The following is a 22,652-nucleotide window of genomic DNA, read 5'->3' as shown; positions in this document are numbered from 1 at the left end:
GGCCCGACGTCCACAGGTGGGGGTTGTGCTTACAGCCCAACACCGTGCAGGACGTTTGGCATTTGCCAGAGAACACCAAGATTGGCAAATTCGCTACTGGCCCCCTGTGCACTTCACAGATGAAAGCAGGTTCACACTGAGCACATGTGACAGACGTGACAGAGTCTGGAGACGCCGTGGAGAACGTTCTGCTGCCTGCAACATCCTCCAGCATGACCGGTTTGGCGGTGGGTCAGTCATGGTGTGGGGTGGCATTTCTTTGGGGGGCCGCACAGCCCTCCATGTGCTCGTCATGTGCTCGCCAGTACCCTGACTGCCATTAGGTACCGAGATGAGATCCTCAGACCCCTTGTGAGACCATATGCTGGTGCGGTTGGCCCTGGGTTCCTCCTAATGCAAGACAATGCTAGACCTCATGTGGCTGCAGTGTGTCAGCAGTTCCTGCAAGAGGAAGGCATTGATGCTATGGACTGGCCCGCCCGTTCCCCAGACCTGAATCCAATTGAGCACATCTGGGACATCATGTCTAGCTCCATCCACCAACGCCACGTTGCACCACAGACTGTCCAGGAGTTGGCGGATGCTTTAGTCCAGGTCTGGGAGGAGATCCCTCAGGAGACCATCCGCCACCTCATCAGGAGCATGCCCAGGCGTTGTAGGGAGATCATACAGGCACGTGGAGGCCACACACACTACTGAGCTTCATTTTGACTTGTTTTAAGGACATTACATCAAAGTTGGATCAGCCTATAGTGTGGTTTTCCACTTTAATTTTGAGTGTGACTCCAAATCCAGACTTCCATGGGTTGATAAATTTGATTTCCATTGATAATTTTTGTGTGATTTTGTTGTCAGCATATTCAACTATGTAAAGAAAAAAGTATTTAATAAGAATATTTCATTCATTCAGATCTAGGATGTGTTATTTTAGTGTTCCCTTTATTTTTTTGAGCAGTGTATATACACTACATGACCAAAAGTATGTGGATAACTGCTCCTCGAACATCTCATTACAAAATCATGGGCGTTAATATGGAGTTGGTCCCCCCTTTGCTGCTATAACAGTCTCCACTCTTCTGGGAAGGCTTTCCACTAGATGTTGGAAAATTGCTGCCGTGAGTTGCATTCTGGCCAAAGAGAATGCCAAAAGTGTGCAAAGATGTCATCAAGGCAAAGGGTAAGAAAAAACAAACAATTTAATACATTTCGAATTCAGCCTGTTACACAACAAAATGTGGAAGAAGTCAAGGGGTATGAATACTTTTTGAATGTACTATGAACAAAGTGTACCATGACAATGGAAATTCTATATTCTGAATCAGTGGAGGATGGAGACAATTCCAGGCAGGTTTTTATAAAAAAAAATTAAATTGTATTTGGGATTTCAATCTTCAATTGCTCTCCCCTAATTCAGAATTTATGATTTTCATAGCTTGGCTCAATTGGCGAGAGAAAACCGAATATCTAATATAAAACTACTTTTCCCTGGGTCTGTGGGCGTTGCTATCAAATCATTGGTCATTATTACTGTATAGACCGATATCCTCCTGTTCCTTCTCTCACTGTTCTTGGGAATTGCTGGATGCTTTAAAACGTCATCATATTTTTCCTAAATCTCGGCTACAATCCATGTTTGCTGAATGACATTCTGTTTTTTGTTGTAAAGCACTGGGCTGTGCATTTTCAGCGATCTTCGGGAGAAATATTGTCCAACAGTTGTTGAACGACCCCAATCAAACCATTGGAATGTATTTGGAAGTTTCATATCGGAAATGAAAGGATACACTTTGAAGTGGACTGTATAATGATTTTTTAGACCTATAGTGGATTATATTTTTCTGCTAAAGTGCTATAACGAAAAGTGCTATAAAGAAACCATAGAAGACCAGCAGTCAGTCAAAATGCCATGGGAAATAATACTTTGCGGAATTATGCTTTTGCTGAACATGAGAATTTGTGAAAGCTTCCCGAACAAGTTTGATGAGGACATTGACAAACGTATAGACCCATTAGATTACGTTATCGATCCATTAGATTATGATCGGCTTGAGGATCAGTTTGATAGAAATGTAACTGCTTGTGGTGAGTGCTCACCTGAATTGTGTCCCGTGGCACAAGAATGCAGGGCTGGGCTCATTTTGGACAGTTGTGGTTGCTGCCAAGAGTGTGGAAATCTAGAGGGGCAGACGTGTGATATTGGCGACATTAATGTATTTTACGGTCTCTGTGGGACGGATCTTCAATGCAAAATTGACGATTTGGATGTTGGAGATGGAGAAGTTGCGGAGCCGCAGTGCGTCTGTCAATCGCAAGATGCGCTTTGTGGTTCCGATGACAGAACATACATGAACATTTGTCAGTTTAAAGAAGCGTACTTCTCAAATTCAGGACTCAAGATAAAGCGCAGAGGTCCTTGCAAAACAGGTAAATCGCTTATTATGACGCTATGGCTTTGATTTGCGCCTAATGCTGTCTCAGTCAGTGTACATTTACTCATCTACAGTTATTGCTCATAAACCGTGATTAAATTGGAAGACAGTAGACAAAAGATGACTTGGGGAAACTAACATCATGGCCAAAACAGAAACAAAGCCTATTCAATCAATCTGTCATCGAAATAATCATTAACGTGACAATACACACTTTATTGTTCCATGTAACACTTTGCCACGTGGGAAAAAACCCCGACACAGACCTTGAATCAGTCAGAAAGAGTGCATGGAATATGGATTAGGGCAAAGTGGTTTCCTGTCACCAGTCTTAGATTTTTCTGACAGAGTAGCAATAGAACTCATTGAGACTGATCCAGAGGAATCTTTACTCCACCCCCAGGTTTGAGGATTTTGGGGCTGGCCTGTACTTTCCACACAGGCATTGGGAAATATGTATTGTTTTAACCAGTTCCAGGAGTCAAGCTTGCTGCTCAAGAGCTGTGTGAGAGAGGAAATGGCTCGTAAACACCCCAACTCTACCTCTTCTTTTTTCAGTGCCGATCATCAAGGTCCCACCCCAGAACCTGCTGAATGTTACGGGTAGTAGCATGGTGTTCCTCTGTGAGGTCTTTGCCTTTCCAATGGCAATGATTGAATGGAAGAAGGATGGCAGAGACATTATTCTTCCAGGAGATGACCCACACATATCTGTCCAGGTGAACCTTGTTTAGAGGCTTCAATCAATGCTTCGAAAACCATCCTCTGCTGTTTCCTTAGTATATTCTTTAATGTTTCCATCAGCATACTTACTTCTTGGATGATGCAGAAATATTGGGTGGATTAGGTATAGGTCCTTGGTATTTCATTTTATACATTGCGTCATAGAATTATGTACATTCATTAATTCAGTCCTAAACAGTAGGCTATGCTTAAACATGTCCTTTGTCTGTGCTGTGCTGGACAGTCTCGGGGTGGTCCCCTGAAGTATGAGCTCTCTAGCTGGCTGCAGATCGAGAAAGCTGGCCTGGCCGATGCTGGCACCTACCGCTGTGTCGCTCGGAACGAGCTCGGCAGTATCTCTGCAATGGCTGTGTTAGGAGTTCTAGGTCCAGGTGATGACAGTTCTAGCGACAGTTCTAGAGCTTTATTTCATTTTTCTTCAGCTGTCACACAAATCTCTCAAAATGACAGACGTGAGATTGACTCCTTTGGTTACGATACTACTGTACGCTAATAACCCCATCTAATACTTTTTCAGAAGAGATGTCCGTCTACTTGACGGAGAACATGACGGAAATGTTGGAGTATGGCCAGTCGGAGAGAGAGTATGATGAGGATTACTACTAGTGATGTCCTCCGTTCTAAGGAATCAGCCCTCACTAACGGAGGTGCTGATGGCATCCTGAAAGTCTTCACAATTGTTGTAGTGTTGCACATGCAGATTTTGTACAAACTGTTCAACTTAACCCCATGTTTTCATCTCTACATCTGTAGTCAAGATGATGAAAGTGGAGATGTGGATGTGATATATAACAAAAGCATAGGTGAATATGTGTGGAAGTTGATTATGGAAGCGTCTGATCATTCCTGAAATCTATATTGTACACTATATAGTACTGAAAGCATAAGGAATGAATGTCTCTTTGTTCAAAAGCTGTTCAAACCCATTTTCCTTGTGACTATAAGTCTACATTCCAAACCATATAAATGGTGTCTTGCAGGAAAGTTGTCCTTTTACTGTCTGGTAAAAGGTTTTGCCATCCCCTCAGGATGAACCTGGCATGTGTGCATCCAATATGTGCAACTGGATGTACTCTATGTGGAATGTCTAGGTGCATTGTTGTGTCTCAGACCTGGAATGTACTTTTAGCTGGTTTATAGATTTCCATCTATCGCTGTAATGCTTGGGCAGATGTGTCAGTAAGCCAAGCCCAGCTCTGGTCGTGGTGTAGAGAAGCCCACAGATGGTTTTAATGTTTTGTGCAGCTCAGACATGAAGAGAAACACCATCTCCTTTGTTCTTGTGTCAACAAGGTTCTATTTCCTTTTATAAGAGATTATGGACTACCTTGTACTTGATCTAAATATAGCCATTCCTACTACATCTACGCAAAGGAAGCAACATCGGACTAAGAATATTATGAATATATTATGAATATGAATAAACAAATTATATTACAAAGATTTGTTATATTATGCTACTTCTGAATATTACAATATATCAAATCATCTCAAAGGGGAGATATGTTTTTACAAATCATTTATGCTTTCATCTGGATTAAAAAAATCTGTAATGACAAATTAAATGTAAAATGTGTACATTTTGAAGCGACGATGGCTTACTGTTACTGGAGTGCATGTTGCATTCCCAGAAGAAAGAAATATGCAATAAATGAAAAACAGTAATCACAAACAGTCTCTGCGTGTATTTGCATGCCAAAGTCCCTTCAGCAACACTGACTGTTAAAGTCATACTGGTGTAAATCAAAGCCATGGTCTGGACCCCTACTCTTGAAATAACCAGACAATATCCCTGTTTGTTTGCTTCCATTTTCTTTTGCTGTGTTATTTCAAGCAGAGCCAGTCATTGGAGGAAAACCCCAGTCAAGGAGTAACTCCCCAACTCTTGGAATCCATTCATTTTTAACTGTATGGAAAACTTTTAGATATCAAGAGGATTGTTTGAGGCTCAGATGGGCATGGGGCTTTCAGTTCCCTCGAGATCGTCTAATATCCTGTCCACTGAAAATACATTACTGGCAAAGGAGGAAAGCAAAAAAGTTTGAGGGAAGCAGTTCAGGTCTGCTTGAAACATAGCTACTTGGCTTGATTAACAGTCACAGACAGCACCAGGGTGGAAAACATAATAAACATTCAGGGCCTGTTTTATTTCAGAGCTATGTTTTAGTGATGCAAACAAAGTAGGGAAATTGACATTCCTTGAAAGGTTGCAGGAATTAGGAGACAAAGCAAGAAAATATACAGTGCCTTGCAAAAGTATTCATCCCCCTTGGCGTTTTTCCTATTTTGTTGCATTACAACCTGTAATTTAAATAGATTTTTATTTGGATTTTATGTAATGGACATACAGTCGTGGCCAAAAGTTTTGAGAATGACACAAATATTAATTTTCACAAAGTCTCCTGCCTCAGTTTGTATGATGGCAATTTGCATATACTCCAGAATGTTATGAAGAGTGATCAGATTAATTGCAATTAATTGCAAAGTCCCTATTTGACATGCAAATGAACTGAAATCCCCCAAAAACATTTCCACCGCATTTCAGCCCTGCCACAAAATGACCAGCTGACAACATGTCAGTGATTCTCTCGTTAACACAGGTGTGAGTGTTGACGAGGACAAGGCTGGAGATAACTCTGTCATGCTGATTGAGTTCGAATAACAGACTGGAAGCTTCAAAAGGAGGGTGGTGCTTGGAATCATTGTTCTTCCTCTGTCAACCATGGTTACCTGCAAGGAAACACGTGCCGTCATCATTGCTTTGCACAAAAAGGGCTTCACAGGCAAGGATATTGCTGCCAGTAAGATTGCACCTAAATCAACCATTTATCGGATCACCAAGAACTTCAAGGAGAGCGGTTCAATTGTTGTGAAGAAGGCTTCAGGGCGCCCAAGAAAGTCCAGCAAGCGCCAGGACCGTCTCCTAAAGTTGATTCAGCTGCGGGAGCTTGCTCAGGAATGGCAGCAGGCAGGTGTGAGTGCATCTGCACGCACAGTGAGGCGAAGAATTTTGGAGGATGGCCTGGTGTCAAGGAGAGCAGCAAAGAAGACACTTCTCTCCAGGACAAACATCAGGGACAGACTGATATTCTGCAAAAGGTACAGGGATTGGACTGCTGAGGACTGGGTTAAAGTCATTTTCTCTGATGAATCCCCTTTCCGATTGTTTGAGGGCATCCAGAAAAAAGCTTGTCCGGAGAAGACAAGGTGAGCGTTACCATCAGTCCTGTGTCATGCCAACAGTAAAGCATCCTGAGACCATTCATGTGTGGGGTTGCTTCTCAGCCAAGGGAGTGGGCTCACTCACAATTTTGCCTAAGAACACAGCCATGAATAAAGAATGGTACCAACACATCCTCCGAGAGCAACTTCTCCCAACCATCCAGGAACAGTTTGGTGATGAACAATGCCTTTTCCAGCATGATGGAGCACCTTGCCATAAGGTAAAAGTGATAACTAAGTGGCTCGGGGAACAAAACATCAATATTTTGGGTCCATGGCCAGGAAACTCCCCAGACCTTAATCCCATTGAGAACTTGTGGTCAATCCTCATGGAGGCAGGTGGACAAACAAAACCCCACAAATTCTGACAAACTCCAAGCATTGATTATGCAAGAATAGGCTGCCATCAGTCAGGATGTGGCCAAGCAGTTAATTGACAGCATGAAAAAGAAGGGGCAAATATTGACTTTTTGCATGAACTTCATGTAATTGTCAATAAAAGCCTTTGACACTTATGAAATGCTTGTAATTATACTTCAGTATTCAATAGTAACATCTGAATATCTAAAGACACTGAACCAGCAAACTTTGTGGAAATTAATATTTGTGTCATTCTCAAAACATTTGGCCACGACTGTACACAAAATAGTCCAAATTGGTGAAGTGAAATGAAAAAAAATTACTTGTTTCAGAAAATTAAAAAAAATAACTAACTGAATAGTCGTGCGTGCATGTGTATTCACCCCTTTGCTATGAAGCCCCTAAATAAGATCTGGTGCAACCAATTACCTTCAGAAGTCACATAATTAATTAAATAAAGTCCACCTGTGTGCAATCTAAATGTCACATGATCCGTCACATGATCTCAGTATATATACACCTGTTCTGAAAGGCCCCAGAGTCTGCAACACCACTAAGCAAGGGGCTCCACCAATCAAGCGGCACCATGAAGACCAAGCAGCTCTCCAAACAGGTCAGGGATAAAGTTGTGGACAAGTACAGATCAGGGTTGGGTTATAAAAAAATATCAGAAACTTTGAACATCCCACGGAGCACCATTAAATCCATTATTACATTTTTTTTTTTTAAATATGGCACCACAACAAACCTGCCATGAGAGAGCTGCCCCCCAAAACTCACAGCCCAGGCAAGGAGGGCATTAATCAGAGAGGCAACAAAGAGACCAAAGATAACCCTGAAGGAGCTGCAAAGCGGAGATTGGAGTATCTGTCCATAGGACCACTTTAAGCCATACACTCCACAGAGCTGGGCTTTACGGAGAGTGGCCAGAAAAAAGCCATTGCTTAAAGAAAAAATAAGCAAACACGCTTGGTGTTCGCCAAAAGGCATGTGGGAGACTCCCCAAACATATGGAAGAAGGTTATTGTAGGTGTATCAGCTGGAGGCCAGATGATACTAAAATGTAGCTTTTTGGCAATCAAGGAAAGCGCTATGTGTGGCGCAAACCCAACACCTCCCATCACCCCGAGAACACCCTCCCCACAATGAAGCATGGTGGTGGTGGCAGCATCATGCTGTGGGGATGTTTTTCATCTGCAGGGACTGGGAAACTGGTCAGAATTGAAGGAATGATAAATACAGAGAAATTCTTGAGGGAAACCTGTTTCAGTCTTCAAGAGATTTGAGACTGGGACGGAGGTTCACCTTCCAGCAGAACAATGACCCTAAGCATACTGCTAAAGCAACACTCGAGTGGTTTAAGGGGAAACATTTAAATGTCTTGAAATGGCCTATTCAAAGCCTAGACCTCAATCCAGACTTAAAGATTGCTGTGCACCAGCGGAACCCATCCAACTTGAAGGAGCTGGAGCAGTTTTGCCTTGAAGAATGCGCAAAAATTCCACAGGCTATATGTGCCAAGCTTATAGAGACATACCCCAAGAGACTTGCAGCTGTAATTGCTGCAAAAGGTGGCTCTACAAAGTATTGACTTTGGGGGGGTGAATAGTTATGCACTCTCAATTTTTCAGTTTTTTTGTCTTATTTCTTGTTTATTTCACAATGAAAAATATTTTGCATCTTCAAAGTGGTAGGCATGTTGTTTGAATCAAATGATACACACCCCCCAAAAAATCAATTTTATTCCAGGTTGTAAGGCAACAAAATAGGAAAAATGCCAAGGGGGTGAATACTTTCGCAAGCCACTGTACAATATACAGGATAATACAGGATTCCCCTGGGGCACATTGTACTTCTACCACATGAAAAGCATCAGGAAATACTTCCAGAGTACTTCCAGAGATTCAAATAATGCAAATGTATTCCAGAACTTTTTACCCCAGTTAATTATTTTTTTGAAATTGATGCTGAGCAGACAGATTCAGTATCAAAATCCATAGGACTTAAAGATCACATTTATTGATTTAAAGTTAAGTAACTTTTTTTTTTACAAAACATCCTGCTTCAAAGATTACAAAGTACTTACAAAGAAAACTTGGAGTCAAGCTGTGTTGGTACCTCCTGCTGGCCAAAGACTGTACAACAGCATACAGTGTAAAACATATATATAAGTTATTGTAGGTGTATTCAATTTCTACCTTCACAGTATAAATTGGGTATACGATAAACCACGATTAAAATAAAATAGTTTGGGCATAGTGGTTTTATGAAGCATCAGGGAACAGTAGTCAACAAACATCCTCTGAATTCAGTTTTACAATGGGCGCACACAGTATCCCAGACCTTTTCATGATGACATCTTTGGTGTGGGCACCCTCTGTTTTCACATTAGTTAATTTTCACCCTCACGTTATCATATGGAGAATTTTCCTCCTCTTCATGTTGGGGTGTATCTGGCAGAAAAGCTCTCTTAGGTGGCTTGGGGACAGCGTAGTCGTCAACGTGAGGGTTGTATGGATACTCGTGGCCATTGGGGTCAGCTATGGTGCCCATGATTTTCCATGCATGACCTCTGACCTCCTCGGGGTCATCGTAAACAGAGGTGGGGCAGTTGGGCTCCAAAGCTATAGCTGCGGCACAGCCCTCCGGCTCATCATAGATGTGCTCTGCCTTCGTGTAGCTGACTTTATTGCCCTTAGACCTGCTTAGGGCTGATCGGATGGCCGACTCATCAATGCTGTCGTAGAGGGGATCTGGAGCATCGTCCTTCTGGCAGCCTGACCTCTCACAGCCTTGCGGCTCCACCCCCAGGGGGAGGTGGACATTAAGCAGCATGTCCGCCATCAGGTTCTTGGCAATGGTGTCAAAGGGGAGAGAGTAGTCTGAGTCCTCGGAGGAGTGGTTGGGTCCAGCGCTGAGGCTGAGGGAGGGCTTATCCTCCTGCTGCCTCCTCTCCAGAGGCATGTTGATCTCAGAGTAGGTCTGACTCTCACTGTTCATCAGGGGGCAGCTGGAGATGTTCTTCACCTGGTTCTTGCAGGGAATGCCTCTGGTGTCCAGTGTCAGGCTCTTGACCCCGGTGAGGAGTTTATCCATGGGGGCCTCCAATTTGGCCTGGGGGAGGTGTGGGGGAGAGGATCTGTCCCTCTGCAGGGCCTCATTGACGGTGCTGTAAACACCCGGCTCCTCTGCTGGCAGGAGCCTGGGCCCAGGGTCCATCTCCTGGCCTCCTGAGGCCTGTCGGAGGGGTAGGCCCGCACTCCTCTGGAGGTTGATGGCGGACTCCAGGGCCTGGAACAGCATGTTGCCCTGTTTGGTGTCAAACTCAAAGCTACCTTCGCCAGAGTCACATCTGCGACCCGCTTCAAAGGAAAATGTCACCTGTAAAGAAAAATGTGTGAGATTGCTTAAGACTTCACTATGAAGGAAAGTTTCTTACATATAATTAGCAGCTATTCACTCATAGGGAGAAACCTTGTTGTGCTTTATTTAAAGACTGTACTGTATTTGGGTTGCCTTTCTTTAACACTAAAATAACTGTCCCCAACTAGGGTTGCAAAAACCTGCCCAAAATTCCCAGGTTTTCCAGAAGTCCCAGTAAGAAGATTAGTGAAATCAGGAGGGAAAAAGCAGGATTTCTTGAAAACCTTGGAATACTGGGAAAGTTACCGGAATTTTACAACCCTATCCTCAACCGTTCCAATAGAGATTTGTTGAGATTTTAGATGCTGTTGTGATTACTGGGCTTTTGTAGTTGACAGTTTGATGAGGACTTCACCTTGTCCCGTCCGAACCTCCGGAGGAAGCGGTAGGGCCAGGTGAAAAGAACCTCTCCTGACTTGGGCTCTTTGAGGAGGAGGCTGTCGAAGTCTGTCCGTAGAACACAAGGGCCTCTCAGCTTGCAGCGCTCTGCTGCCTCCGTCCTCCTCACCACCACCCTGAAGTCCTTCAATGCTGGGAAACAGACAGACAGGATGTAACAGACAGACAGTCTGGGAAACAGACAGACACTCTTCTCCAACTCAACGCAAACAGTATCACACTGACTCAAATTGCAGTGTCCTTATTACACATGGATTTTTACACCTAGTGATAAAAGTATGTAAACCCATATACAGTTTTTATAGTATTTCAAAAGTGATATTGCATTGTGTTTGGTTGTCAATGCAACCAAATATCAACATATGAAGGAGGTGTATCTTTTGCTTGAATAGTTCCATCTGTGCCACTGACGTAGTCTGGCTTTAATTCCAATGTGTCTACAAATTAATAATTGATATGTTCAGTGATGTAGTGGTAAAAAAAATAATAATTTAATCACTGAACGCCAGTGCAGTAAAAAAAGTCACTCTTCCTATACTTTAAATGTATTTTTCTGCAAATTCTGTTAACTTGGCAAAAAAAAAAACGGGGGTAAACTGCGCTTACTTGCATTTTCCCTCCACTACACTACTGGATTTGTTGGATCACGTCTCCATCTCAAACAAAAATCTAAGAGAAAGAATAGGACTAAATCAAATCAAGCTTTAAATGCACTTTTAAATTAAGTTTTTCTTTAACTTACATTCTTGGTTGATGGAGATGTGAATCCAACATACAAATGATTCGTTTATACAAACTGTCCTTCAAATGTTGATATTTGGTTGCGTTGACATTATATACAAAGTTTGTCTATGTTGGAATTTGGTTACCATGATGACATGCAGTGTCTTCAGAAAGTATTCACACCCCTTGACCCGTTGAGATCTTGTATCACTGGCCTACACACAATACCCCATTATGTCAAAGTGGAATCACGTTTTAAGACATTTTTACAAATTAATAAAAAATTTAAAGCTGAAATGTCTTGAGACAGTAAGTATTAAACCTATTTGTTATGGCAAGCCTACATACATTCAGGAGTAAAAATGTGTTTAGCAAGTCAACATAATACATTCGACTCACACTGTGTGCGATAACAGTGCTTAACATGATTTTTGAAAGACTACCTCTTCTCACCTCACACATACAATTATCTGTAAGTTCCCTCAATTTGAGCAGTGAATTTCAAACACAGATTCAACCACAAAGACCAGGGAGGTTTTCCAATGCCTTGCAAAGAAAGGTACCTATTGGTAGATGGGTAAAAAAAAAAAAAATCTGACATTGAATATTCCTTTGAGCATGGTGAAGTTATTAATTATACTTTGGAGGGTGTATCAATACACCCAGTCACTACAAATATACAGGCGTCCTTCCTAACTCAGTTGCCAGACAGGAAGTAAACCGCTCAGGGATTTCACCATGAGGCCAATGGTGACTTGCAAACAGTTAGAGAGTTTAATGGTTGTGATAGGAGAAAACTGAGAATGGATCAACAACATTGTAGTTACTCCACAATACTAACCTAAATGACAGAGTGAAAAGAAGGATTTATTTTATTTATTTATTTTTTATTTATCCGTTATTTTACCAGGTAAGTTGACTGAGAACACGTTCTCATTTGCAGCAACGACCTGGGGAATAGTTACAGGGGAGAGGAGGGGGATGAATGAGCCAATTGTAAACTGGGGATTATTAGGTGACCGTGATGGTTGAGGGCCAGATTGGGAATTTAGCCAGGATGCCTGAACAAAGTTTTTATATTGTTTTTAAAAACATGCATCCTGTTTGCAATAAGACAATAAAGTCAAACTGCAAAAAAATGTGGCGAAGAAATTAGCTTTATGTTCTGAATACAAAGTGTTATGTTTGGGGCAAATCCAACACAACACATCACTGAGTACCACTCTTCATATTTCCAAGCATGGTGGACTAGGGATTTTTTGTGGGGATAAAAGAAAACGGAATTGAGCTAAGCAGGAAAACCTGGTTCAGTCTACATTCCAACAGACACTGGGAGACAATTTCCCCTTTCAGCAGGACAGTAACCTAAAACACAAGGCCAAATATACACTGGAGTTGCTTACCAAGATGACATTAAATGTTCCTGAGTAGCGTAGTTACAGTTTTGACTTAAATCGGCTTGAAAATCTATGGCAAGACTTGAAAATGGCTGTCTAGCAATGATCAACAACCAACTTGACAGAACTTGAAGAATTTTTAAAATAATAATGTGCAAATATTGTACAATCCAGGTGTGCAAAGCTCTTAGAGGCTTACCCAGAAAGACTCATCAGCAGTAATCGCTGCCAATGGTGATTCTAACATGTATTTTATTGACTCAGGGGTGTGAATACTTCTGTAAATTACATTTCTGTATTTCATTTTTTATAGGTTTGCAATTGGAAATGTTCTAAAAACATGTTTTCACATTGTCATTATGGCGTATTGTGTGTAGATGGATGACAAGAAAAAATCTATTTAATAAATTTTGAATTCAGACTCTAACACAATAAAATGTGAAATAAGTCAAGGGATATTAATACTTTCTGAAGGCACTGTAATCCTGTTGTTGAAATTTCACCGTCAAAACAAAAATTTACGTTGATGAATTTTTTTCAAATACAATGTATTTTCCATGTAGATTCAACGTCACAATATGTTGACAAATTACATTGAAACAACATTGATTCAACCAGTTTGTGCCGAGTGGGCAGATCCAAAAACTGGGTCTACATTGAAGGTTGTAGCAGGACAACAACCCCAAACACACATAAAAAAGCAGCCAGAAATGTTTAAGAAGTGCTGGACTGTTCTGGAGTGGCCAGCGAAGAGTCCAGATCTGAATCACATCTAAAAGCTATAACGAGATCTGAAAACAGCAGTTGGAGGGCATCCCTCATATTTTGAAGAATTAGAGCAGTTTGTTGTTAAGAAGTGGGGCAAATTGTCAGTATAACGGTGCAGCAAGCTCATTGATGACTACAAGAAGTGTTTGTCTGCAGTTATCTTGGTCAAAGGCTACACAACCAAGTACTAGCCAATAATTTTGTCATGCCATTTGTCTTTATTTTCTCAATCAAATGTAAACTTAAGTTTCCAGAAATGTAATTGGTTCTTCAATGTTGAAAATCTTATAACAAGTTTTATTTAATAAAAATAAATGTTTAAGAAGCAATAGTTAATTATTTTAGAAAAGTGCAAGTGTGACAATATATTTGTCCACAACTGTACAGTACAGAATTAAACAACACCAGACTCTGTCATGTCCTAGCATATTGTACTGCAGGCTAACTGATTTCCCAAAAAATTCCAGTTGTAAAGTGATCATTCCAGTGCTGGACCCCCCCCCCCCCCCTCTGCAGCATAACACACACAACCAAAACTGTCACCCCAATCAATAGCTCCTCCCCAAAAAGCTGAACGAGCTCTTTTATTTCCTTCTTCCTACTGCTCATGCTCTCTTAAAGTGGCAGCGCACGGTGAAGGCTCCGTGCAGGATTTCGCCACACTGTGGCCCGAGTCTGGGCCCGAGTATTACTTATTACTCATGTGGCCTGAGTATTACTTATGGTCAGGATGCGAGGACTGAGCTCGGGCCGATTCCGGTGTGAGTTATCTGGCCCAAATGTATTACTTGGGGCTCGGGCTGATTGCAGTGAGAGTTATCTGGCCCAAATGTATAACTTGGGGCTCGGGACGATTGGGGCTACTCTCTGGCAGATGATTACACATGCTTTATATAATTAACATTTTGTTATTATTTTTCCATATTTTGTCATTGTTTCTGTGTCCCATCGCACTGTAGCGACTCCTGTGGCGGGCCAGGCGCATGCACACTGACACGTTCACCAAGTGTATGGTATTTCCTTCAACACAAAATGTTTTTTTGTGGATGGGTATAACTTGTATGTATAAAATGACTAATAGTAATATTTAAAATTACTAAATCGGGTAATTTTGTATACATTTATTTAAATTTGCACCGGGTCGCTTCTGGGGGGATTCTGGTAAGATGCCAGCAAAGTCGGCTGAATTCCGGTAGACGGAAACGGCCCGATGTACTTGGGCCGATTCTGGGCAGTCATTCATTTTGATTACGGGCCGAGTCCGACACCCAATTCCGGGCCGATTCAATCAGTTCCGGCCCCCCGGAAGAGGGCCGCTTCTGGGCCGATTCCTCATTGCTAGCTGGGACATGTCAAACGCAGAGGTTTAGTAGGGTGGGGAGAGATAATTAGCAAGAAACGGTGTTCTACATTTTTAATTGGTTGTGATGGACATATCTTGGCAACTTTTCTGATTGACAGCACACCACAACCCTAGGCCCTCCCCCAACGCACTGCTCCCATTGAAAACCATTGGGTTGCTGCATTTTTTTACAGATCCGTTTGTCTCGTTTGAAAGCACCCTTGACTGAGCTGGATCTTCACTGTAGCGTCTTTGAGCAGCACCTGAGAGAGAGACTCTGTAACAGAGCTGAGCAGAGCAGCATGTTTGTAAAATGTGTCTTAGGAAGCCACAGATATATTGCTGCACTGAGTAGAGGATGTTTCGTTGAGAAGATGCACTGGCTTGTAACCTCTCAGCACTTCCTCAATCAACAAAAAGAGAGAAGGGCCTTTTGACTTCCTGTTGCATCCAAGCCCTATATGACAGAAATACCCTGTTCTTAAAATAAACTCGCTGACTTCTCTATACAGTAGCTCAGCTCCACCTCTTTGCCACTGGTGGATGAGCCTAAACCACTAAACCAGTTTCTCACCAGAATTTGTTCCGTTCTACATTGCCTTCAGGTCATGTGATACTTTGCAGTCTGTCTGTAGGTCTATTTGGAGGCACATTGAACTAAGTGTGGCCCTGTAAAATGTTTTGGTTTTTGGGTTCACTTCTTCCCAGGTGCTTGGTTCAGAATGTTGAGGTTGAGGAGTTGCTTCCTCTACCTGGTGCACCACATGCGTTTGCTGTTTGTTTATGAGAGGCATGGGATTGCATGACTGAAAATGGCACATGAAATTAAAAAAACTGACAATTCAAGATGGATGACTACACAGTCACTGCAGACATTTCAACTCAAGGTGCCACGACTACTACATATACTGTGTAATGCTGATAGAAAAAAATATTTTTGAAGCCCAAGCACTACTTTCACATTATACAACTATGCTTGCTTTGGCTCATACAGTATCTGGCTACGATCAGCTCAGTGGAGATATGCCTATTCATATCACACACAGAGATCCTGTTACATTTTTGTAATCCTACAGTAAATACCATAAACAATCTGAATCAGAGTGTGTGTTTTACCCTCAGAACGATACACTGGCTGCAGGCCTGTCAGCTGAAAGTTGCATGCTGAAGTTGTTAAGCTTGTGATCTCAAACGCAGGCTCTGGTTTACCTCACGTGCATCTACTAATAATTGACTGCACGTAGGTTACAGCCAATCAGAAATAGACATACTGGTATACTTAACCCAAATCACTGCCACAATGCTGTAGCTATTACGATGTTGCTGCTAAGGACACATCTTGTTCTAGTTTTTATCAATAAGGAACTAATGACAGTTGTAGACAAGAATATCCAAGATCCATGATGAGAAAAACATAGCTAAAAATCGGACACAGATTAAGTCTTTGATTAAAAAGCATGCTCAATGTAGAATCTCCATTGAAATAGCTTTTTAGTCCAGGACTTATCTATGTCCGAGAAATCAGCCCTAAATGTTGTTGGTTGAAAGGATGTGATATTTAACAGATCAAATGTATATGTCAAATGTAATGTATTTGCCTCATTGCACTTTTAAGACATGGAAAGAACAGAAAACAGTAGAGAACAGGATGTAACTGACTTCTGACTGATAAGTAAGTGGTCAATGTGCAAACATGCGGACACTGGTGGTGCAATGCTCGTCAACCACAAGACAGGAAAATATGTCACAATTTTCCACTATGTATAACAGTAAAAATAAGACAGAGATGTACCCAATGTGTCTGTGTGGAAGAGGCCACAGAAAATATATTACAAAATGCAGTTTGGTTTTATATTATATATTGACATTTATATTTTATTTTATTTTATATACTGTATAGTCAAGTTTTTTGAACATTTGCCTCAAATGGAAAATATAAAGAAGCACTTCCTCTATTCAAATTAATCTCAAATTATTCTCATTTAAAGTCCTGTTACTGTAATGCTCCTATGTATACACCCCAATATGACTTACTTATTTAAAGCCCTAGGTTCCTCAACTTGAGCTCTGTATACACTCCAGTATACACTCCAGTAACTGATCAGAGTGGTGATGAGTTGAGTCATGTCAGGCACCTTTATCCTCTCATTACAAGACATTAGATGAATGTCAAAGAACAGTGTCCCATGACCTGAAAGAGCTCAGGGCTGTATTAAATACAGTGGGCCACAGCAAGTGCTACGTATGTAGACATACAGTATAAGTGACACTTTTCTCTGCAGTTATCTTAGAATGTCCTGTGTGTGTGTGCGTGTGCGTGTGCGTGTATGTGCTTGCATGCATGCACGGGTGTATGTGTCTTGCTATATACAATTATTTTGTTTTCCTTCATGGGGTAAATAGCAAGACTTACCACTGTCTCTTCTGCTGTACAGAGAGTTGTCCTCCATCCCCATTTCTGCAGCATCTGCCTTTGATCGATGCACACTGTTACGTTTCATCCCTCCTTTCTCACCCCAGTTCATCTGCATTGGTCAAATATACCATCATAAACATACTGTGAATGTCAACATTTCCACATATTGGAAGAAGAAAACAGACTGCAGGGCCTTGGAATGTTTGTATTGTTGGTTGTGCTTGTGCGTAATAATAACAGTGTTCACTTGTGTACTTAGCAGTGTTCAGTTGTGTACTTAGCAGTGTTCACTTGTGTACTAAGCACTAGATCTGTACCAGCTGTTTCACCAGTGTTAGTTGGATGATGGATAATGCGGGCTAGCTACTGCTCTGGCACTGTTTTTTTCCTCCTGAATTGTATTTTGCTAATACTAAGCATATAAGGGAGAGACTGTTAACTAAGTTCAAAACACAAGCTGAGTGAGCCATTACTCTTCAGCAGTCAGCTAAAAACAGTTAAAATTAGTGTGTTTCTTTGGTAAACCCTGCTACGGTTTTTCATCACAACCCTTAGAACCCTCAACCCTCAAAAGCCAGTGTGTGACAGAGTATTTTTTTTATAGCATGACAGTTTTGAGTTCCTGAGTTATCTGCTTGCTTTTCAAAAATATTTTGAACTGTAATGTCATATCTGTTGTCATAAGTGTAATGTCATATATTGCTGTATGCATGTTTACAGTATATCAGTTATGATTTAGGTCCCCAGCCCTATGTTAAACTGTACATGAACTGGACATGCAGCATCATATAAAGTGTGATCCCTCTACTTTTAAGCAGAATCAAACCTGACAGAACAAGGGATCTGACTGAACGTACAGGGAATGCAATTTCGCACAGTTTCTGTGTCCAGTCGTCCAGCTCGACCATCTCCGCAGCAAACACAAAAAGTTTGTCTGCAGTCTCCACATGGAACTGGCCACAGTCTTTCGGGGAGCCCTCCATGTCCACCTCTGACACCCGGATACAGTCGCTTAGCTTGATCACCTTCTTGCTCTCCTGCTGCTTACGGTGGTTTTTGTCTGATTTCTCCAGGGTGCTCGCACCATCTTTGCATTCAAAGAACTCCAAGCGTGAGATGGAGCAGGTACTCTCCCTGTACAGGATCGACCAGACCTTTTTCCATTTCTGTAGGGGAGTAGAGAAAGCATGGGGTCAGACAGAAACAGAGGCACAGAAGGCCAATATTCATATTTTAAGGGATGTCTCTGTGTGTTTCATGAGGCTACTGTAAACCCTATTACTAGTTTCACTTCCTATAGCCTGGAATAGGCTTGACAGTGTCCAACTGGTCAGCAGGTGAAAAGAGGAAGATAAAGTGAATCTATCATTCTGAATCCATTGTCAACACTGCTCTTCATATGCCATTGCTCAATACTGTTGAGGGGAATAACTTGGATGCTTTGCTCTGTGAAGTCCCTTTAAAAAACTAAATATTTTGCAATACTACAAAAAAATGCGATTGATTCAGTCTACCACAGTGGAGATGGGTTTTGCAGACTGGCTGCTACTGCACCAGACTGGCTGCTATTGCACCATTAAAACAAAGCCCTCTATGGGGAATTTCGAGACTGGTCTGAGACCCGCAGTACTACTCCTGGAGCTAATACAAACACATCAGGAAAGTCTAGCCTGACAGGAAATTGACCTTAACTATAGGTTATTCCCCATTCTTTTAAATAAACAAAGACTCCTTAATCTACATAAGTCTCTGGTACAGAACTATGGAAATCTTTAGCTGTACCACATAAAAATTATTGGTTGCTGTTTGTCTTTATAACTGGATAAATACCGCTGGTGATGCCAACAGATGACTATCTCAAATCAAAACGTGTCATGAGGGGATTGAAAACTGTGAAAAAAGAAATATTTGTGTAAAAGAGAGAAATAGTAATTGCATCTTTTTGTAGTAACTAACTCTGTCATGGAGAAATTAATGTCATTTTTGTAGGGGCTTTGGATAAATGCTGAAAATAAGGTCTGTGATAAAGACAGGCTTAGGTTATCTTATACGTTTTTTTCTGAGATCATTTTCATCAGCTAATGTACCTTTTTGTGAATTTTGAAGCATTTATTTCAATAAAAAAAGAACATAAAGCCTTCATAATTCATAAAGGTCATGTTAACTTGCTGATATTATCTCATAAAACAAAACGTATAAGATCTCCTCAGCCTGTGTTAACTTCAGACCTTATTTTCGGCGTTTATCACAAAACCCTATTGTTTCCCCATTCATTTTCACCATAGGGATGACTGAACGAACCAGAGGTAACTAATTTCCGAGTTCTAGGACTACAAGCTGGCAAAGTCTGGACAACACAGCAGGGTATTTAACACTCTCTCTTCAGTCATGTGTAGCAACATCATTATACTGTCTTTCTTGATGAGCGTTAGCTATATTGTACAAAAAAATCAAGTTGATTCAAAGTATTATTATTAAGTAACTGGTTCCACAGCCATATTTTTATTTACTCAACTTTACTCAAGTGTTACCTGAACTAGAAAATAATTGTTGGCCAAAATTGCTGAAGTCGAGGATCGGTAGGACAGTCAGTTTTACGAGGGTATGTTTGGCAGCGTGAGTGAAGGAGGCTTTGTTTTGCAAAATAGGAAGCCGATTCTAGATTTCATTTTGGATTGGAGATGTTTAATATGAGTCTGGAAAGAGAGTTTACAGTCTAGCCAGACACCTAGGTATTTGTAGTTGTCCACATATTCTAAGTCAGAACCGTCCAGAGTAGTGATGCTAGTCGGGCGGGCGGGTGCGGGCAGCGATCGGTTGAAAAGCATGCATTTAGTTTTACTAGTGTTTAAGAGCAGTTGGAGGCCACGGAAGGAGTGTTGTATGGCATTGAAGCTCATTTGGATGTTAGTTAACACAGTGTCCAAAGAAGGGCCAGATGTTTACAGAATGGTGTCGTCTGCGTAGAGGTGGATCAGGGAGTCACCCGCAGCAAGAGCGACATCGTTGATAAAAACAGAGAAAAGAGTTGGCCCAAGAATTGAACCCTGTGGTACCCCCATAGAGACTTCCAGAGGTCCGGACAACAGGCCCTCCAATTTGACACACTGAACTCTGTCTGAGAAGTAGTTGGTGAACCAGGTGAGGCAGTCATTTGAGAAACCAAGGCTGTTGAGTCTGCCGATAAGAATACGGTGATTGACAGAGTCGAAAGCCTTGGCCAGGTCGATGAAGACGGCTGCACAGTATTGTCTTTTATAATTGGCAGTTATGATATCGTTTGGTACCTTGAGCGTGGCTGAGGTGCACCCGTGACCAGCTCGGAAACCGGATTGCACAGCTGGAGAAGGTATGGTGGGATTCGAAAGGGTCAGTGATCTGTTTGTTACCTTGGCTTTCGAAGACTTTAGAAAGGCAGGGCAGGATGGATATAGGTCTATAATGGTTTGGGGCTAGAGTGTCACTCCCTTCGAAGAGGGGAATGACCGTGGCAGCTTTCCAATCTTTAGGGATCTCGGACGATATGAAAGAGAGGTTGAACAGACTAGTAATAGGGGTTGCAACACAGGCGCCGGATAATTTTAGAAAGAGAGGGTCCAGATTGTCTAGCCCAGCTGATTTGTACGGGTCCAGCTTTTGCAGCTCTTTCAGAACATCTGCTATCTGGATTTGGGTGAAGGGGAAGCTGGGGAGGCTTGGGCAAGTAGCTGCGGGGGGTGCGGAGCTGTTGGCTGGGGTTGGGGTAGCCAGGAGGAAAGCATGGCCAGCCGTAGAGAAATGTTTATTGAAATTCTCGATTATCGTTGATTTATCGGTGGTGACAGTGTTTCCTAGCCTCAGTGCAGTGGGCAGCTGGGAGGAGGTGCTCTTTTTCTCCATGGACTTTACAGTGTCCCAAAACTTTTGGGAATTAGAGCTACAGGATGCAAATTTCTGTTTGAAAATCTAGCCTTTGCTTTCCTAACTGACTGCGTGTATTGGTTCCTGACTTCCCTGAAAAGTTACATATCGCGGGGACTATTCGATGCTAGTGCTGTCCGCCACAGGATGTTTTTGTGCTGGTCGAGGGCAGTCAGGTCTGGAGTGAACCAAGGGAGTGTATGTAAACTTCTGACCCACTGGTAATGTGATGAAAGAAATAAAAGCTGAAATAAATCATTCTCTCTACTATTATTCTGACATTTCACATTCTTAAAATAAAGTGGTGATCGTAACTGACCAAAACAGGGAATTTTTACGAGGATTAAATGTCAGGAATTGTGAAAAACTGAGTTTAAATGTATTCGGCTAAGGTGTATGTAAACTTCCGACTTCAACTGTATCTGTTTGCTCAACTTGTCTCATATGTTCATTCAACTATAAATTATTATTTTGGCATCAAAACTAAAAAAGGCTGTGCAACTGGTTACACACACACAAACCGTGCTTTTAACTTTCACATTGTACACACTTTGACAGACATGATTACATTGTGCTTTCTCATTTATATAGTAATTATTTTATTCAACAACATTTTTTTTGTTCGGGTAACACTTGGACCAAAAAGTGAAGTAAACCAAAAAAAGGCTGTGGAACCATTTACTAAATAATAATTACTTGAAACAACTAGATTTTTTGTTTTACAGTGTAGATGATTTCACAACCTCAATCAATTAGCAGCTGTTTCTTACATGATAACAATACCACTAATTAGATTGATGGATGACTCATGCTCATGCCATCGAGATGGCAGAAGCCATTGAGTTTATGTGTGTGAGTAAGCAACACATATTAATATAGTATTCAGGCCACACAGAGACTCCGAGGAGAGTGCCACAAAGGAGCTGTGGCAGGTCTTACCTTGCCAAACCTATGTTGCTGTAAGTAGAGCATTCCTTTCTTCCTGATGTCCTCCTCCATGGTGTACCAGCTCTGTTGCCCCTACTCCTCTCCACTTTTATCTCTGTTCAACACGACGCCCTGCTTGTGGTATCTATCTACAAATGACGCAAACACCTCAAGTTCCCTGTCATGCTGACTTCCTGTATGCGCAGCTGCATCACAGAACACAGCAGTTCAGTACTAAAACACTGTGTGTGTGTGTGTGTGGTACATTTTTGTCATTTAGCAGACGCTCTTGTCCAGAGCGACTTAAAGGAGCAATTAGAGTTAACTGTCTTGCTCATGGTCACATCAACGATTTTTCACCTAGTCGGCTAAGGGCAACCTTCTATTACTGGCCCAACTCTTTTAACCACTAGGCTACCTGCCACCCTGTGTGTGTGTGTGTGTGTGTGTGTGTGTGTGTGTGTGTGTGTGTGTGTGTGTGTGTGTGTGTGTGTGTGTGTGTGTGTGTGTGTGTGTGTGTGTGTGTGTGTGTGTGTGTGTGTGTGTGTGTGTGTGTGTGTGTGTGTGTGTGTGTGTGTGTGTGTGTGTGTGTGTGTGTGTGT

At 41.8% G+C, this 22,652-nt stretch overlaps 2 protein-coding genes across 3 annotated transcripts; one reads left to right on the top strand and one right to left on the bottom strand.

Moving 5' to 3' along the window:
• The first annotated feature begins 1,538 nt into the window (after positions 1-1,538).
• kazald3 (Kazal-type serine peptidase inhibitor domain 3) lies at positions 1,539-4,845 on the top strand. 2 transcript variants are annotated; one of them, XM_071402311.1, is made up of 4 exons: positions 1,539-2,424; positions 2,988-3,148; positions 3,397-3,544; positions 3,694-4,845. In XM_071402311.1, exons 1-4 carry the CDS (start codon positions 1,902-1,904, stop codon positions 3,777-3,779), a joined length of 918 nt encoding a protein of 305 aa, XP_071258412.1. In that variant the 5' UTR covers positions 1,539-1,901; the 3' UTR covers positions 3,780-4,845. The 2 variants fall into 2 exon arrangements, with proteins under 2 accessions (XP_071258412.1, XP_071258411.1); XM_071402310.1 differs by having other exon boundaries at positions 3,691-4,845.
• Positions 4,846-8,481: 3,636 nt separating this feature from the next.
• Positions 8,482-22,219, bottom strand: dok2 (docking protein 2). Its single transcript, XM_071402308.1, has 5 exons — positions 22,063-22,219; positions 18,081-18,389; positions 17,221-17,332; positions 10,534-10,709; positions 8,482-10,136 (listed from the first exon to the last, which is right to left on the bottom strand). Exons 1-5 carry the CDS (start codon positions 22,120-22,122, stop codon positions 9,144-9,146), a joined length of 1,650 nt encoding a protein of 549 aa, XP_071258409.1. The 5' UTR covers positions 22,123-22,219; the 3' UTR covers positions 8,482-9,143.
• Between the last annotated feature and the right edge of the window lie 433 nt (positions 22,220-22,652).

This window comes from Salvelinus alpinus, chromosome 5, assembly GCF_045679555.1.
Source record: "Salvelinus alpinus chromosome 5, SLU_Salpinus.1, whole genome shotgun sequence".
Taxonomy (NCBI): Eukaryota; Metazoa; Chordata; class Actinopteri; order Salmoniformes; family Salmonidae; genus Salvelinus; species Salvelinus alpinus.
This window is presented reverse-complemented; position numbering and strand designations above follow the sequence as displayed.

Bases quoted from the DNA above. Each gene is read 5' to 3' on its own strand.
- dok2 (XM_071402308.1), bottom strand. From the start codon at position 22,122: ATGGAGGAGGACATCAGGAAGAAAGGAATGCTCTACTTACAGCAACAT. The intron at 18,390-22,062 runs GTAAGACCTGCC...ACTCCCCTACAG, and splicing joins AGCAACATAGGTTTGGCAAG to AAATGGAAAAAGGTCTGGTC. The intron at 10,710-17,220 runs GTAAGTCTTGCT...TCTGTTTCCCAG, and splicing joins GTACAGCAGAAGAGACAGTG to CATTGAAGGACTTCAGGGTG.
- kazald3 (XM_071402310.1), top strand. From the start codon at position 1,902: ATGCCATGGGAAATAATACTTTGCGGAATTATGCTTTTGCTGAACATG. The intron at 2,425-2,987 runs GTAAATCGCTTA...TTCTTTTTTCAG, and splicing joins CAGAGGTCCTTGCAAAACAG to TGCCGATCATCAAGGTCCCA. The intron at 3,545-3,690 runs GTGATGACAGTT...ATACTTTTTCAG, and splicing joins GTTAGGAGTTCTAGGTCCAG to AAGAGATGTCCGTCTACTTG.